Genomic DNA, 17,728 nt, shown 5'->3' on the forward strand with positions numbered 1-17,728 from the left:
CAGAATAATTTTCTTAAACTGATAAAAAATGGTATAAACTATTAAAATAATATAACCTACCCAGGACAATTCTTTTTCTTTTTTCTGGAGATGAATATATAAAAAGTACTAGTAGCTTCCACCAACAACTGTAGTAAAACTTTTGAAATAATTTCCCCTTTTTTCCCCTGGTCTCTTGTAACTGAAAAATTTTACCTTCTCTAGGATAAGTAACAATAAATCAAACAGAAATGGGCATGATTGAGTCTGAGTGTGGTGCAGTGAAAAAGGCTCCAGATTTAGGATGAAAACTCAAGCTTAAATCTCTGCAAATCACCTCATCTCTCTGAGTACTGGGGTTTCTTATCTGTAGAGTGAGGTTAGAGATGATTTCTCATTTATCTTCCAACTCTAAAATCCTGGGATCACTTTTCTACTTTCTGCATTTCACTTTTGTTTTTAGGCTTTGCAGCTTACCTTTTTCTTTCTCTAATTTGGGTTTCTCTGTAAGTTTATTTCTTTTTTTCTTACGCCTTCCCCGACTAAGGGTGTGGTCATCTTCATCTGTAGAAATGTCTTCAGGGAAACTGATTTGAGGGAAAATGCCTGCCAGATGTAAAGTCATATACATCAATGTTGCTATTTCCCTAAGCACAGAAAGCTATAAAAGTCATTAATTCATGCTTCTCAGACATTCCATTCCACCATCCTACTTTTCTCTTGAGAGTCAGCATTTCCCTCATTTAAAAAGCAACATATCAAGAAAAAAAAAAAAAAAAATTCATGGACTTGTGAACTAATGAAGATTAAGAGTCTTAGGAAAACTTTATTCCTTGAGTATACAACCATACAACTCAGTCCTAAAATCTAGAGCAATTATGCTTGAGGCTGAACAGATAACATTAGTCTTTGTACATGTCAAATCATTTTCCAGAATCGGTATAATTTTTGTACTAGCACATACAACATATATTTTGGCTTTAGTGATGCAGTTGCTTTATTCCTCAAGTTTATGAGATCATAAGCTTCCCCTCCCCCCTTTTTCATCTACCCTTTCCCATGGAATAATGAATAATTAACAAATCTCTTGAAGAAATTTTGAAAAATAATATCTTTCTTCTAAAGACAGGACCAAACTTTAACAATCCTAAATGAAAAAAAAAATTGACTTTGTCTTTAATTAGATCCAAAAAAAGCAGACTAAATATTTTATGGTATTTTTAAAAAATCAGGTCTCTCTTTTTGAAATATGTAAACTGGTTCCTGAGGTAGTAAAATGATAGACATTATTATGGTATAAAGCTTATGAAAAGTTATTAGAACATGTTTTAATAAGCACATAACAAAAAGTAATAATTCAGTTTTTTTTTTAAAAAAACTGATGGCTTGAAGAAGAATATTATGCATGTTTAGTTCAATTCTCACCTTCAGATAAATCCTGAAATCTGGAAGAAGAGAAAAAAAATTTAAGATGAGTCCAATATCATGTGAAAAAAAAAAAGACTACATTTTTATTTTCACAACTGCCACTTTCTATTTTCCCTTAAATTTTTTTTTTTTAAAAGCAGTGGGAGGGTTTGAAAGGACATGGGAAGAACAATTAAAAAAAAAAACCAACTTTCTTTGGCACCAATCTTCTCATCTTTATGATAAAAGAGTATACAATAGCAGTGTTCTAAAGACTTGCTGAAACAAAGACCTAGTCAAAAAGTAAATCTACTAAAGGATTCCTGATTTTTTTTTTTCATCTGATGATCATAAACAGCATAACCAGGAACACTTTATTTCAGAACAATAATCATACTGCTAAATCAAGTAAAATTCACAGCACACAAAAGAACTGACTAAAAATTCTGCACTGTTAAAATTAAGTCAGGGGGTCTTGGAAGTGAGGAAATATCAATAACAAGTTTTTCAATTACAATTAAAGAGGACTTACTTTTTGACTAGTTTAGAGAGACGTCTCCTGTTGAAGGGTGGTGTGTTTTTTCTGCTGGTCACTTCTAGGAGTCGGTCAGCAACAGCTTTATAGTCAAACTATTTAAAAGGAAAATTAAACATAAAAATAAAAAAACCCGGTATCTTATCTTAAATTTAAAGTTGGGAAGTGTAGAGGGGTTACAGACAGTGGGGAAACTCTGGGTGAGGTATAAGACCCTTCAGCCCGGGAACCTGCTAACAACGTCTGGTTCAGCTCCCCCTTAAGGATCTCGGCCTTCCTGAGAAGTCAATGAGCAGTGACAACCTGTGTTGTGTTTGAAGCAGAGTGATAGCAGGTGGAAGAGTGATACCAGGTGGAAAACTACACAGCAAGTTGTTTATGTGGTCCCACATGTGCAGCATATACTGGGTGCATGTCCAGTGTTTTTGTTATATAAGGATATGAGGGTATAAAAAGGGGAAAAACTCCATTTTTCTACCATCTGCCAAGAGTTCCACCTCATCATTTCTCCACTAAGACAGTATATTTTAATCACCCTGGTATGGGGGCTCTAGAAAGCAATGGTACGTTTTGTTACCCGAAGTTGGGAGCTTTAGATGGCAGGACACAACAGGGAAGGTCTTTAGATGAATAAAAATATGAATGAAAACTCACAAGTTTTAGAATCCATTCTCAGTCCCCCCCCTTTTAACAGCTATATGATCATAGTTATTTAATTTCTCTGAACCTCAATTTCCTCACATAATTCAATCAACATTTATTAAGCATACAAAGAACGGGAAAACAAAGAAAATAGTTCCTGCTCATGAATTTCTAAAGGGATTAATATGAATGTAGGTAAATTAATACGATTGTAAAATATGGAAGTTGGATTAGTTAATATCTAGAATTACTTTCAGATCAAACACTCTGCTCTTCTGAAATTTAATACATGTCTTGCTTAATTTGAAATAGCAAACTTTTAAAAAGGAACTGGCAGGACTTGCTTTTTCTTTTTCCAAATGCAATCTATAAACATAGGATTTTAATTTAGGAATATTTGAAAGTTGATTATAATGGTTTAATTAAGCTATTAAAACTTCTGAAACATTATTTAATAACATTTAATAGAACATAATAATTAATCAATTCATTCAATTTTTTTTTCCAATTGCATGGCATCATTAAATATAGTCTTTTCACAAAGTTAATGTCAAACTTCGGATGTAAAATACCATCCACAATCAGAGAGAGAACTATGGAGACTGAATGTGGATTGAAGTATAATATTTTCACTTTTTTGTTATTCTTTTTTTCTTTCTCCCTTTTGATCTGGTTTTTCTTGCGCAACATGATAAATATGGAAATATGTTTAAAGAAAATTTAACAGATTTAAATGTGTATCAGATTGCTTACTGTCTTGGGGAGGAGGAGAGGGAAAGGAAGGAGATTGGTTGAAAACTATTTCTATATGTATTTGGAAAAATAGAATTCTATAAAAATTAAATTAATGTCATAAGGAAATTAAAAAAGGAAAACAGACTTCTGGGTCAAAGATGATTGCCTGGAAATTGGGCATAAACCAGTATTTTAAACCATGCACAAAGATAAGGTAAAAATGGATTCATGATCTAGAAATAAATGGAGATATCACAAGGAAATTAGAAAAACATGAAACATATTAACTATCTGACTCATGGATAGAAGAACAATTTATGAATAAACAAAAGGCAGAGAGCATTGTGATATGTGAAAATGGATAATTTCAATTATATTGAATAAAAAAGTTCCTGTACAAATAAAACCAACGTAGCTAAGATTAGAAGGAAAGCAGAAAATTGGGGGGGGGGGGGGGGGCTTCCTGTTCTCCCGGAAGTTTCTCAGATAAAGATCTGATTTCTCAAATAAAGAACTTTCTCCAAATTATACGAATACAAGTCATCACAAGAATATAAATAGGCAGTTTTCCATTGAAGAAATCAAAACTAGTCATATGAAAAATGCTATAAAAATGAGAGAAATGCTAATTAAAACAACTATGAGATATTATTATGCACCTGTCAGATTGGTTAAAATGATATATGCCCTTGAATTGGAGAATGGCTAACTAAACAAGTTGTGATATGATTATGATGGAATACTACTACACTATAAGAAATGACTGGCTGATTATTTTAAAAAAACATGGAAAAAACTTGGACCTATGAAAGAAAATGCTATTCACCTCCAGAGAAAAAACTCATAAAGAAAAGCATATATAGTATGGTTTTACAAATACGCATATATGTGTATTATGTATAAAAATATATGTATGTATATTTCTGTTTAATTGTAGCCTTCTACAGGATGGGGGAAGGGTAGGAGGGACAAAAGGGAAGAAAAAAAAGTTCACAACAGTTGTGATAAGTTCCACAACTAGGAAAAAAAAAGCCCAACAGCAAAAAGTTTACAGCACACTAGGCAAACTAAAGTAGTAGTCTCTAATGGGAACAGAGATGGACTTCAAAAGCCTCTCAATTCCCTCTACAGTTAGAAATCTCTAGCAGGAATCAGGGATGCTACGAGAACAGCAGTGAACAGCAGAGCAAGTGGGTAATGTTCAGACTTAACAGTATAGTAGAGCCTAAAGATCCTGAAGTCCCTAATACTCTGTCCTGTCCTGAGGTGTCTGAGAATAGTGGTTTTTATCCTGGGGTCCATGAAATTCTTTTTCAAAAACGTTTTGATAATTGATAATCTGTTTTTGTTGCAAAATCTGTGTATTTTATGCTAGGCATTTAAAACAATTATTCTGAGAAAGAGTTCACAGGCTTTACAAGACTGCCAAATGGATCTGATAGCATTTACATTTCATTTTAAACTACAGACATCTTTATAAATAGTACTCTTTTATTCTTAAAACCCACCTAGAAGGTATACATTATTATTATTATTATTATTATCCTCATGTTAGAGAAGGTAGACAGAGAATACAGTTAAACAGCCTGTGGTTACACAGCTATTAAGTGTCTGAAATTGGATGTGAACTTGGATCTTGTTAATTCCAGGTCAAGTACTCCATTTATAATATCATTTAGCTGCCTCATGACACAAGAGGTTAAGAACACTTAACAATTGTTGTTCAGTGGTTCAGTAATGTCCAACTCTTTACAATCTCATTTGGGGTTTTCTTGGCAACTAAGGCAAATAGGGTTAAGTGACTAGTAAAGGGTTAAAGAACTAGGAAATATCTGAGATCAGATTTGAATTCAGGAAGATGAGTCTTCCAGACTCCAGGCCTGATATCCCTATGCCACCTAGCTGCTCTAACTCTAAGAAAGCTTTAAGTTTTAGCAGGCTGAACCTCAGAGTGTCAGAGGTCAAGGATCTTACTGGAGCCTCACAATAATCCTGGGGGCTAATACATACAGACTGTTATCCCCATTTTAGAGATAGGGAAACAAATAGGACTTAAGTGACTTGCTGGGGTATCAAAACTATTAAGTGTTTAAAGGACAGATTTGAATTCACGTCTTCCTAAGGTCTAGTAGTGCTCTATTTACTGTACCACCTGGTTGCCTTAGACCAAGAAGGGTTGACCATCTGACGTAAAAAATAGAAGGGGGAGCTTGAACTTGGCAAGTTCTAATTCAGAAAATACATCTAGAAAGATGCATAAACCAAAGACTTCAACCCAGAAAAATGAAGATTATTGCAAATGAGAGAATAATTCTGCAACTACAAGATGAAATTCAAAGAAAAAGTGGATTTTCCACAACGACTATATGAAGGCTTAGAAGAAATGAAGGAAGAGATTAAAAAATAAAAATAATTCTGCAGGATAGAACTGGAAGAAAAATAAATAAGTTATAAAAGTAAATGTGTGACTCTTACCCAAGAAACGTACTCTGAAAAGCAGAATAAACCAAACAAAAATCAATGACTACATGGAACATTAAGAAATGTTAGGAAACCCCTCCCCACCCCTATTAAAAAAGAATTAAAATAAAAGATATCTGATTATCAACAAAAATGACCTGGAAAATAGGTAGAAGAGAAAAAAAAAATCAAGAATCATCTGATTACTTCAAAGTCATGACCTAAAAGGGACCTGTCTATTTTATTCAAAAAATAAAATAAAAATTAAAAAAATAATAAAAATAATAATAATATAGGTAACTCAAAAGGTGCCCATATATCTGTTAGAATTAAAAGGCAAAGTGAAGACAGAGACAATATATCAATGAATTTCTTTGTAAAAGGTATTTTAAAATAAAATCCCTGAAATACTGGTGCTAAAACTCAGAATTCCCATGTTAATATGTCAAAGGAAAAATACAAGTATCTATCAAAAAACAGATCAAGTAATAAGGAACCAAAGTCAAGACCACATAAGATGTGGCTGCTTCTACCAAAAGATGAGAGAATTGTGAATATAATAAGATATAAGCTTACAATCAAAAATTTCATTTACAAAGGAACTCTACCTCATCACCTTAGCTACACAGAGGAGTTCAATCCTTCATCTTGCCATGACCCACATCATCATGTTCATGAATTCTGAAATTATTTTGTTTGTTCCTAATATTGAGACTTAAGAATTTTGATTAATACCAACCATATATCTTGAAAGATGATGAACTCAAAGTGCAGAGGTTGATATTTCTGTACATGGCTATGTATGAACATTTTGTGTGTGTGTGTGTGTGTGTGTGAGACTGTGTTAAGAGATTTATTTCCTTCTTTGTTTTTAATGGAGAAGTGGTTTAGGGTCTATTATAACTAGAATTTACAAAGTATTTTAAAGTTTTGAAAGGACTTTTAAAAATATTCTCATCTGATCCTCACAAAAATTGAGGTAGGTGCTGTTATTACCCTCATTTTAGAGATGAAGAAACTAAAGTCCAAAAAAGTTAAGTGAGTCATTTAGGGTCACACAAAACTAATAATGCATTTGAACTTGAGTCTTCCCTAGTTTTCTATCCACTGAGCAACTAGCTGCTAACATATTGGTTAGTCAATGATACCAAAAGGAAAAAAAATCCATTGAAATATATTTTCTAAAATGCAAAGAATTGAATAGGTTTCAAAGGGAGCACAGACAAGCAGGGTTGTTTTGAAAATAATGTCAATAATTTGTTATTTACTTTTAAAACAGGATTATATATTTTTAAAGCTCTCATTTTGCTATTAAAATTAAAAAAATTGAAATTAAAAAATTTAAAAGACGGAGCACAGTATCCCACTTCATTAAGCTCATTGTTTAATTGGACTTGGCTCTGAATTAAATCAAATAAGCTTATTAAGAATAAATCTAATAGAGTGTTGGCCCTGAAGTCAAGAGGACCTGAGTTCAAATCTGGCCTCAAACACTTAATACTGCCTCACTGTGTGACCCTGGGCAAATCACTTAACCCAATTGCCTCAGCAAAAGGGGGAAAAAAAAAAAAAAAAAAAAAAAAAAAAAAAAAAAAAAAAAAAAGAGTAAATTTATGTGCTATGTAAAGTGAAAAAAGCCACTAACCTGGAGAAGCAGACCCGCATCTTCGGAGGTCCCATTGTCATCCTTTTCCTCTTCAACATTCCATCCATCTTTTTTTGTTGAATATTTGTCTACCTCTGGCAAAATAAATCCAAAGATATTTTACAAAAGGCTTGAAATATTAAGAACCTAAGAATCATCATTTGTAGGGGGACTTAATTCAAGCAGAAAATCAATAGCTTTTAATGATTATACTTTCCCAAAGATTAAAATTGTTCAGCCACTAGGGTTAAAGGACAAGTAAGAAATATCATATACATTTCTTTCTCTTTATTCAGACTTTCTACATAAGCAGATGAAAATATACTATCACAAATTCCCTCTTCTAAAAATATTTCTATACTGCACATAGGTCAAAGAAGAAAGAAAACAAACATTTGTTAAATGCTACATTATAGGTACTGTATCTAATCACTGAGGATACAAATACAAGCTAAAAGATAATCTCTATACCCCCTCCTCCTTTCCCGGCCCAAGCTTACATTTTAATAGCAGAAAATAACCTATGAAATGGAGGCAAAAAGTGGGGGAGAAAGGAGCAAGGTATCAGATGAAGGGGCAAGATTTTGATGTTTAAGGGAAGCTAGAAACAGGGCCAGAAGGAGAATAAAGGCAAGCCAGCGTTGATTCTTCTGTAAAATGCAGCCTACCCCAATATCACTCACCAATGAAAAACTTGTAACACAACTAGTAGAAAAATACCTTTGATGGGTGGAAAGGTGGGGTGGGAGGGCAAAGGCAGAGAGAGAGAAACTATTCCAGGTCTGGAGGCCCCAGACAATGAAGTAAATACCAGGATGAGACTACAGTAGTAGAGAAGGCACAGTTCTGAATTCCAGATGAAGTCAGTTTTTTCTCCTCTCTTCCATATTTATTTTGCTAAAATTACATTTGAATCCTTAAGGTCATAGAGATTATAGCCAAGTGTAACTACCCAGTAAAAATTTTAAAAGTTCAGAGATGAAGCAATGATCAATAAAACCAAAGGGAAAAGCTGGAAAACTCAAGTGGAGGACTGCACAAAAAGATGATTATCTCATTCCCCTACTACCCCCCTCAGATCCTCTCTTCTTCCTAACTTCTTTATTTCTATTGAGGATACTTTATCTTCCTGGTCAAGCAGGCTTGCAACCTAGTTGCCATCCTCAACTTACTTTCATTTCCTTCCTTATTATCCAATCTGTTGGTATGTCTTGTTTCTACATTTATAACCTCTCTCCTGTATGCCTTCTCTTCACTCACACAAGTAACACCCTGGTTTAGATCTAAACTAGTTAAAAAAAAAACAAAAAAACTCACATTACATTTCAAACTTTTTAAAAATTCAGTTTTCTTTTATTTTCAGATATGAATTCTTTCTTCCCATCTTTCCTTCCCTCTCAACAACAACAAAAAACCTCTTACAAACATGCACAGTCAAGGAAATAAATTCCTAGATTAGCCATTTCCAAAAATCCTCCCATGTTTCAATATGCATTCCAAATTCATTTAACTCTGAGGAGTTCTTTATCTCTGGAGGTGGACAGCATGTTTCATGAGTTCTCCGAAGCTGTGGGGTTTTTTCCCTATTGACCAAAATTCTCAAGTCTTCCAAAACCATTTGTCTATTTCTCCTGATTCTGCTTACTTAACTTAGTTCAAAAAAGTATTCCCAGGTTTCTGTGATGATCCCAGTGCTCCATTACATTTTTATGCCATGGATGAATGGATTCTTCTTCCCACCGCTGCCCCTCGGTTTCCATTTCTTTTGTCACTAGGAAAAAGCTGCTCTAAATATTTTTGTACATCAATTTAGGGTATAGACTTCAGAGCAGTATTATTGGGTCAAAAGGTATGCACAGCCTAACTATGGCAGCTGTCTAGTGGTGGGCTCCTGGTCTCAAGTGTCTCCTTATTTTCATTTATCTTTGACTTAACTGACAAAATGACCTTCCTAAGAAACAGATCTGACCATGTCCTATTTCAAAAACCTCCAATAGTTCCCTATTATCTATAAGATCAATTTTAAAGTCCTTTACAATCCATCCCTTCCTACCTTTTCAGTCTCTTCCACATACTCTATAATCTAGTGGTGCTGGCTTTCTTGCTGTTCTTCGTTCATGATACTTGACTCCATTCTGTTTCACTGGCTGTCCCTCATGACAGAATATACTCTTATCCCACCTGGATTTTAAGACTCAGTTCAAATCTCACCTTCTATAAGAGATCTCTTCATTGCTTCTGCAATCCCTATGAAATTACCTCTCATTTATACTATATATGCCTTGTGTGAACAGTGTTGCTAACATGTTGTCTCCCCCATTAGACAGTACAAGCTTCTTGAAAACAGGGATTGTACTACCAATTTTATGTGTGAATAAAGTAAAACATTTCTATATTAGTCATGGTGCCAAAAAAAAAAAAAAAAAAAAAAAAAAGGTGTGGGGGGGAATAAAGTGAAAACATTATGTTTCAATCTTCATTCTATATCAAGTTTTCTCTCTGGAGACAGACCTACATTTTTCATCTTATGTCTTTGGAATTGTTTTAGATATATTGGCCAAAACAGAAAATCACTCAGTTGATCATCACACAATGTTACTGTTATTGTGTACAATGTTCTTTGGGTTCTGCTCACCTCACTGCATCAGTTCATAAAAGTCTTCCTAGACTGAACTGGTTTCTGAAACCATCCTGCTTGTCATAAAATTAATATTCTATCACAATCATATACAACTTGTTCAGTCATTCCCCAACTGATAGGCATCTCCTCAATTTCCAATTTTTGTCACTACAAAGAGAGGCCATAAATATTTTTTGTACATATCCTTTTTTCCTTTATTTCTTTGTGTTACAAGCTTAGAAGAGATATTGCTGGATATGTAGAGTTTTATAGCTCTTTGGGCAGAGTTCCAAATTTCTCTCCAGAATGGTTGGACTAGTTCATAACTCCACCATTCGTGTTCCATTTTTTCCAAATTTCCAACATTTTTCCTTTTCCTTTTCTGTCATGCCAGTTTTAATTTGCATTCCTCTAATTAATAGTGAGAATTAATAGAGAATTTTTTATAAGACTATAGATAACTTTGATTTCTTCTTCTGAAAACACCATGTTTAATATCATTGACTATTTTTCAATTAGGAAGTTAAGCATAAATTTTGAAACACATACAGGAGAGACAAGTGAAACCTAATCCTCTTAAGCAAGCTGAAGGGGTTAAATGATTAACAGCAGCTTACTTACATTCTAACAGGGACAGAACAGACTGGTCTTCCTTTAGAATCCCACTTCACATGAGATTCACAATGAGTAAACAAAGAAAAATGCAATGTTTACATGTGATTTCATTGGTTTTAAAAGAGGAAATGATAGGGAGAGAAAGGAATACATTAAGACAAAAAATGAGGAAGAATGGGAAATAATTTACCATATCTCATAATTGGGTCCATGAAAGTATACAAATGTGTAAAAAGGAGTGGACATTCATCTCATGAACCTCAGTTTTATTTAAAGTAGATAAAGATGGTTGAAATCACACATATGCACATGCGTAGTATAGATAGAAATATATGAAATTCAAGAGGAAAACAGATGGGAATGGGGAAAAGAGAATGAGAACCAGTGATTGAGGGATGTCACAAAAGTATGCAGAGAAATGGGATAAGACTATAATTATAGACTGCTAATGTTGATCCTCTTTTCTTTCTCTGTTTTTTTTTTTGGGGGGGGGGAGGGAAGAAAAGGTCAAAGAAGAGAAAAATTATTAAGAACGTATGATGAAAGAATATGATTGTGAATGTGCATGGATCAACTTGCCCCAAAAATGGGAGAGTATCTTGATGTTAGAAAAAGGAATCCAATTATATATAAACATTTGAAACAAAAATTCACATAGTTAACATTATGTAAAAAAGAAAAACAAAACAACACTGTTATTACTATTTGACCTAGAGATACCACTATTATACATACAACTCCTAAGAGATAAAATAAAAGAATCCAAATATATACAAAAATATCTATAGCGGCACTTTTTACGGTAGCAAAGAACATTCCCATATAATAGAATATTATGCTGTAAGGGACGGATTCAGAAAAACCTGGGAAAACCTGCATGAAGTGAGCCAGAGAAAAATGAGCAGTTTCAAAAAAAATTTAAACAGTTACTACAATAATAACCAAAAAGATTTCACATTTCTGAAATATGCAATGACAAATCATGACTTCAGTAGACTGATTATTAAGCACACTTCCTACCTCTTGTGGTAATTTACATCTGTGGAGTATGGGACAAACTAGTAATAATAAACTTCCCTTACCCATAAAACTACAAAAAAAAAAAAAAAAAAAAAAAAAAAGAACATTGTAATTATAAAGAGAAAAGGAAGATCTGAAGGGAATACAGATAAGAAGGAAGTTTTGGAATTCCACATTAATTTAATATACAATTTAGAAAAATTGTATAACAGCCCATAGTTTCATATACAATATTTTTTGCACAGTAAAATGTTAATATCTATTAATGTTTGTCAAGTTCACAAAAATAAACTTAAAAAAAGAAAAAAACTAAGATAGGAAAACTCATTGCTTTTGTAGATTTAAGGAGAAAGATAATCCCAGACAATGATTATTTATTAGCATTTTTTCTCAATCATGCAACTTAGGGAGTCTGAAATATCAGCAGAAGGAAAAAACAAGAATACATTGGATTCTAATTCTAAGTTAAAAACTTCAAATTGATGCCCAAAATGTTTAGAGTAGCAAGGCATTCAAAATCCAAATACCTTGCATGATGTAATGCATTTTTTGGTAATTATGACACCTTTTATGTAGCAAACTTGACACCTCTCTCCCCAACTCCAAAACATTTTTCATGAAGCCTTCACTATTTTACAGGTTAGATAGAAGACAGAAGGTCTCATATATATTAAGATAATCAAAGTAATACCTTGTGTGGCAAAGCAAAAAATTGGAACTAAAAGTGAGCATTCAACAATTGGGAGAACATCTTTAAAGTTGTAGTATGAATGTAATATCATTGGATTGCCAGGAATATGTATGAGAAATTCAGAGAAATTTGAAAGACTTCAATAAGCTGATAGGAAGGTACAAGAATTATTAGAATAATTTTCAAAATATAAAAAACAATATGAAAAAAGAAAAGAATTCTAATTAATGTAATGGTCAATTGGTTGATCTTGATTTTAAAAATTTTCTTTTTTTTTTTGGCAAGGTAATTGGGGTTCAGTGACATGCCTAAGGATACATAGCTATTAAATATTAACTGTTTGAGGGCTGATTTAACTAGGGCTGTTGTTTTATTCACTGTGCCAACTAAGTGCCCCTAGGAAAGAAATTTCTGAAACAAATTTGCTCCATCTAAAATGATTTATCTGTGAGATATATGTACTAGTGGGTTAAAAAAACAGACTATCTACCCAGATAACTACACATTAGTCATATAAACAGGCTTTTTCATAAACTTATTTTTCTGAACGGTCATGTATCTTAAATGAGATACCAATTAGTATTTGGGAATTAAATCAATTAATTAACTTAATTATTATAATATCATCCACAAAAAGGAACACTTGGAGGATCTCTACAGGAATTCTTTGTGGAAAATGATAGAAAGCCTTGAAGAGCATCTATCTACCTGTTTTATGACTAAGGTTTACAATTAATGATGAGATTTATAATTAGAAGACTATTGAATAAAGTTATCTTTATGGTTACAACTACCATTCTTTACACATCATAAGAATAACTAATTACTGTTTTCCAGGAACTGTGCTGCGTGATTACAATTATGTCATTTGATTCTCACAACAAACCTGGAAGGTAGGTGCTATTATTATGCCATTTTACATATAAAGAAACTGAGGCAAACAGATTAAGTTACTTGCCCAGAATCATACAGCTACTATGTATCTGAAGTTAGCTTTGAACTAAGGTTTTGACTTCAGGCTTGGTATTTTAACCAATATATCACCCTTGCTGCTACGTGCAAGATAATTTTTTGGAGGGCACTTCAAAAGCTTTGTGACAATCAAAAGTTAATTTTAAAAAGGGATCTTGTATTCTCCATTGGTCTGGTTTAGTCGATCTAGCTTCTCAATTTCCTGATGTATATAATTCCAAATCGTCATGTAGCATGTAAGTGTAATCAATCATGAAGTGTAAAGAATCTAAATGAAGTTGTTCCTATCGTAAGGGAGTGAAATAGATTAAGTTTTCAAGATCCTAGGAAGCATTTTCCTTTTTTGTCTATTAATTTCTTCCCAGTTTCATCTCTAGTCTCTGAGGATGACTTGGCCTAGTCAGATCTAGCTGGTCATGAAAATAAGTTTTTTGCAGACTCATTTTGTAAATTATTTCCCCCTGTAACATTTAATAAAAAGGATTATATTCTAAAATGCTGTTGTCTTTGGTTATATTAATAAGATTCAAGTATTTGTTAGCTTATGAGGTAGTTGAATTCTCTTGACCTCTTCATGTATATTTATATGATGTATCTTGTTGTTGGCCTCTTCACATCAAACTCCCATCTGTCATGATAATCAGAGTCAGTATCTTTTTTTTATTGACTTCTCATGGGGGTAGGAGGGAAGGTGAGGAAGGGAAGAGATGACTTGTGTTAATAGGTCAGGTTGGAACTGTTTTGATTGAATGCTATACCTTTTTATCTTTATTCTTCTAATTTGGTATTAATTTTGACCTGTATACTAGCAAGTCAATGGTATTACTGCAGATAGCTAATACAGTTATGAATTCATCTGTAAATATTTTGTCTGTCAAGATATAGTTAATTCAATTCAAATCAAGTTTAGAAGAGCTTACTATTCAGTATAAAAAGAATAATATAAAATATGTAATCAATTTAAATTTATCAATTTCACCATATCAAGTACCTTACAAGTTTCATGAAGCTTCCTTCATGTCTGGCTTCTTTTATTTCCTAGTTTCAAACAATATCTTTCTAATATGTTTTTTACCATTCTCCAATGTTCCTACCTTTGCAATGAAGTGAACAAATATCAATGTATATGTTGACTTGATTTGGAGAATTAAATTTTAACTTCATAGCAATCTTTTTTTTTGCTGGCATTCATCATGCATATATAGAAAATCAATCAAGTGTTCTATGAAATGCTTGTTTTGTTGCCTTGGGACCTTTGATAAAATTATCTTTGCCAACTCCTTTATTTGTTTCACCAATGAAAACTTTGAACCATCTTTTCATTTATCTGCAATTTCCTGTGTCTTTTGGTTTAACTTATATAAAGAATGTGAATAAAAATAACATTTACAGTTATTTCATACTGGCAAAATGGTTCCCCATCCATTAATTCATTTGAGCTTCAAAATAAGTCTGTGAGGTAGGGATTCCAAGTACTATTATGTAAATTTTACAGAGAAGTACTAAATATCAAAGGAAGGACTGAAGAAGCCCAGATCTTCCGGACTTTAAGGTCAATATCCTATATTAGTGATACAATTAAGTTATTTTAACCACTCATGGGACAAGAATTTTATTTTTAGACTATCAATAGTTAAAGTAATATTTATACATAGTTTAAAAAGAGAACTGGGGAAAAGACTATTTTTCATGTTTTTAGTTTATATAATCTTTTTCATATTCTAGTACTGTAATCCCTATTATGACATTATGGTGATATTCAGAAAAGATGGAACTTAAAGAAATTTTATAACCTTTTAAGATTAAATTTTCTCTCAAGATTATATCAAATTGAAAAGTTTTTGTACAAATAAAACTAATGAAGACAAGATTAGAAGGAAAGCAATAAACTGGGAAAATATTTTTACAGTTAAAGATTCTGATAAAGGCCTCATTTCAAAAATATATAGAGAACTGACTCTAATTTATAAGAAATCAAGCCATTCTCCAATTGATAAATGGTCAAAGGATATGAACAGACAATTTTCAGATGATGAAACTGAAACTATTTCCACTCATATGAAAGAGTGTTCAAATCACTATTGATCAGACAAATGCAAATTAAGACAACTCTGAGATACCACTACACACCTGTCAGATTGGCTAAAATGACAGGGAAAGATAATGCGGAATGTTGGAGGGGATGTGGGAAAACAGGGACATTAATACATTGTTGGTGGAATTGTGAATACATCCAGCCATTCTGGAGAGTGATTTGAAACTATGCTCAAAAAGCTATCAAACTGTGCATACCCTTTGACTCAGCAGTGTTACTACTGGGCTTATATCCCAAAGAGATTTAAAAAAAGGGAAAGGGACCTGTATGTGCAAGAATGTTCATGGCAGCCCTCTTTGTAGTGTCCACAAACTGGAAACTGAGTGGATGCCCATCAATTGGAGAATGGCTGAATAAATTGTGGTGTATGAATATTAAGGAATATTATTGTTCGGTAAGAAATGACCAACAGGATGATTTCAGAAAGGTCGGGAGAGACTTGCATGAACCGATGCTAAGTGAAATGAGCAGGACCAAAAGATCATTATTTACTTCAACAACAATACTATATGATAATCAATTCTGATGGATGACTATAAACCACGACATAGAAGTCCCAATCCCTCTATTTTTGCCTACCTGCATTTTTGATTTCCTTCACAGGCTAATTGTACACTACTTCAAAGTCCGACTCTTTTTATACAGCAAAATAACTGTTTGGACATGTATACATATCTTGTATTTAACGTATACTTTAACATATTTAACATGTATTGGTCAACCTGCCATCTGGGGGAAGGGGTTGGGGAAAGGAGGGAAAAGGTTGGAACAAAAGGATTTGCAACTGTCAATGCTGAAAAATTACCTATGCATATATTTGTAAATAAAAAGCTATTTAAAAAAAAAAAAAGAAATAAAGGATGAACAACTAAAAAAAAAATTTTTTTTCTCTCAAGAAATACCTTAGGTCACTTCCTAGCTGTATGACCCTGGTTAAGTTATTTAACCCCAATTGCCTCAGAAAAAAAAAAAAAAAAAAAAAAAAAAAAAAAAAAAACACCTTAAGAATCTAAGATTGAAGGAAGATTATCTATAAAAAAGAAGTCTGAATTACTTACAAGCCGATCATATTGTTAAAAAAATTATTAAAAGTCACTTAGCTCTTCACCTAAGTTATTCCTATAAACAGGAATGATAACTTAAGTGTTGATATGAAAAAATGAAGATTTATTATCAGTTAACACTGAGGAATGTTCATAGAACATTAAAAAAGAAATGTTGGAATTATGTTATGCCAGGTAATAACATAATTATGTATGTTATAGCCTAGATAGAAATAGTATATAGCATTGTCCTTGGTATCAATGTTTTACATTGAAAATGTGCTAAGGATCTTTCAAGTCTCAGAATTCCCTATGTCTCCAGTAATGGCAGTTTAGGCTGAAACTTACTGAATTTCCACTTTGATGGTCTAGAATCAAGAAGATCTGGGTTTGAAATCATGCTTGATATTAGTTATGGGGAAGTCATACAATCTGTGATTCTATTTTCTCATCTGTAAAATGGGGATAATAATAGCACCTCCCTCACAGTATTTTGAAGATTATGTGATTTAAACTTTAAAGTACTAAAGTCAGCTTTTACAATGCAAATAAAAATTCAAGACATTCCTTACCTGGTTTCTTTTTAATGACTACTTTTTTAGATGTCAACTCATTATCCGATTCTTCTTCCTCAGACAACTCACTGTCACCATTAGTTTTCTGTTCCTCCATTAAATCTTCAGGGGCAAAGGGGGACTGATCTACAATGACTTCAAAGATTCCTCTAGCTATCGTTTGTACCAAGGTATGGCTGGGGATAGAAGCAAAGGAAAAGAATGAGATTAAAATTAATGAGACCTATTATGCAAAAATGTATAAAGGAATTATGATTAAATTTCTGATTTTGATTTGCTTTATGTTTAAGATTAGACAGCTGATCAACAAGCATTTGACCAAGTGCAAAGAAATATTCACTTATATATTAACAACAATTATGATGAAATTACTAAGTGACTAGTAAAGTTTAATGGAAAACAGATGGCAATAATCAGTGGAACAGATTGCTTGAGCAGAAACAGGGTTAAACTAATAGCTAAACAAACTATTAGTAAAAAATTTAGTGTATCCAATTGATATTTCAGAGTTGGTTTTATCTTGGTCTTTAACTAACAGCTATTCGTCACACTTATATAGCTCTTTAAGGTTTATAAGCAGATTCTTTATAATAACCTTGTGAAAGAAAGAGTGCAAGTATTATTCTCATCTTGCAGATGAGTAAGTAGATACTCAGGTTAAATGTGCCAGTCACAAGATTATTAAGTGTTTATT

General features: G+C 32.7%; 1 protein-coding gene across 3 annotated transcripts in view; it reads right to left on the minus strand.

The window, feature by feature from the left end:
* The window catches only part of RRP1B (ribosomal RNA processing 1B), a 78,191-nt gene that overhangs the window by 27,019 nt on the left and 33,444 nt on the right, over positions 1–17,728 (minus strand). For all 3 annotated transcript variants that reach the window (XM_031959214.1, XM_031959215.1, XM_003763388.4), the window contains 5 exons: positions 17,032–17,210; positions 7,404–7,498; positions 1,919–2,016; positions 1,405–1,424; positions 457–585 (listed from right to left, as the gene is read on the minus strand). In XM_031959214.1, the coding sequence (XP_031815074.1) occupies positions 457–585; positions 1,405–1,424; positions 1,919–2,016; positions 7,404–7,498; positions 17,032–17,210 (521 nt within the window). The remainder of the gene's footprint in view (positions 1–456; positions 586–1,404; positions 1,425–1,918; positions 2,017–7,403; positions 7,499–17,031; positions 17,211–17,728) is intronic.

The sequence above is a fragment of the Sarcophilus harrisii genome, chromosome 3 (assembly GCF_902635505.1).
Source record: "Sarcophilus harrisii chromosome 3, mSarHar1.11, whole genome shotgun sequence".
NCBI lineage: Eukaryota > Metazoa > Chordata > Mammalia > Dasyuromorphia > Dasyuridae > Sarcophilus > Sarcophilus harrisii.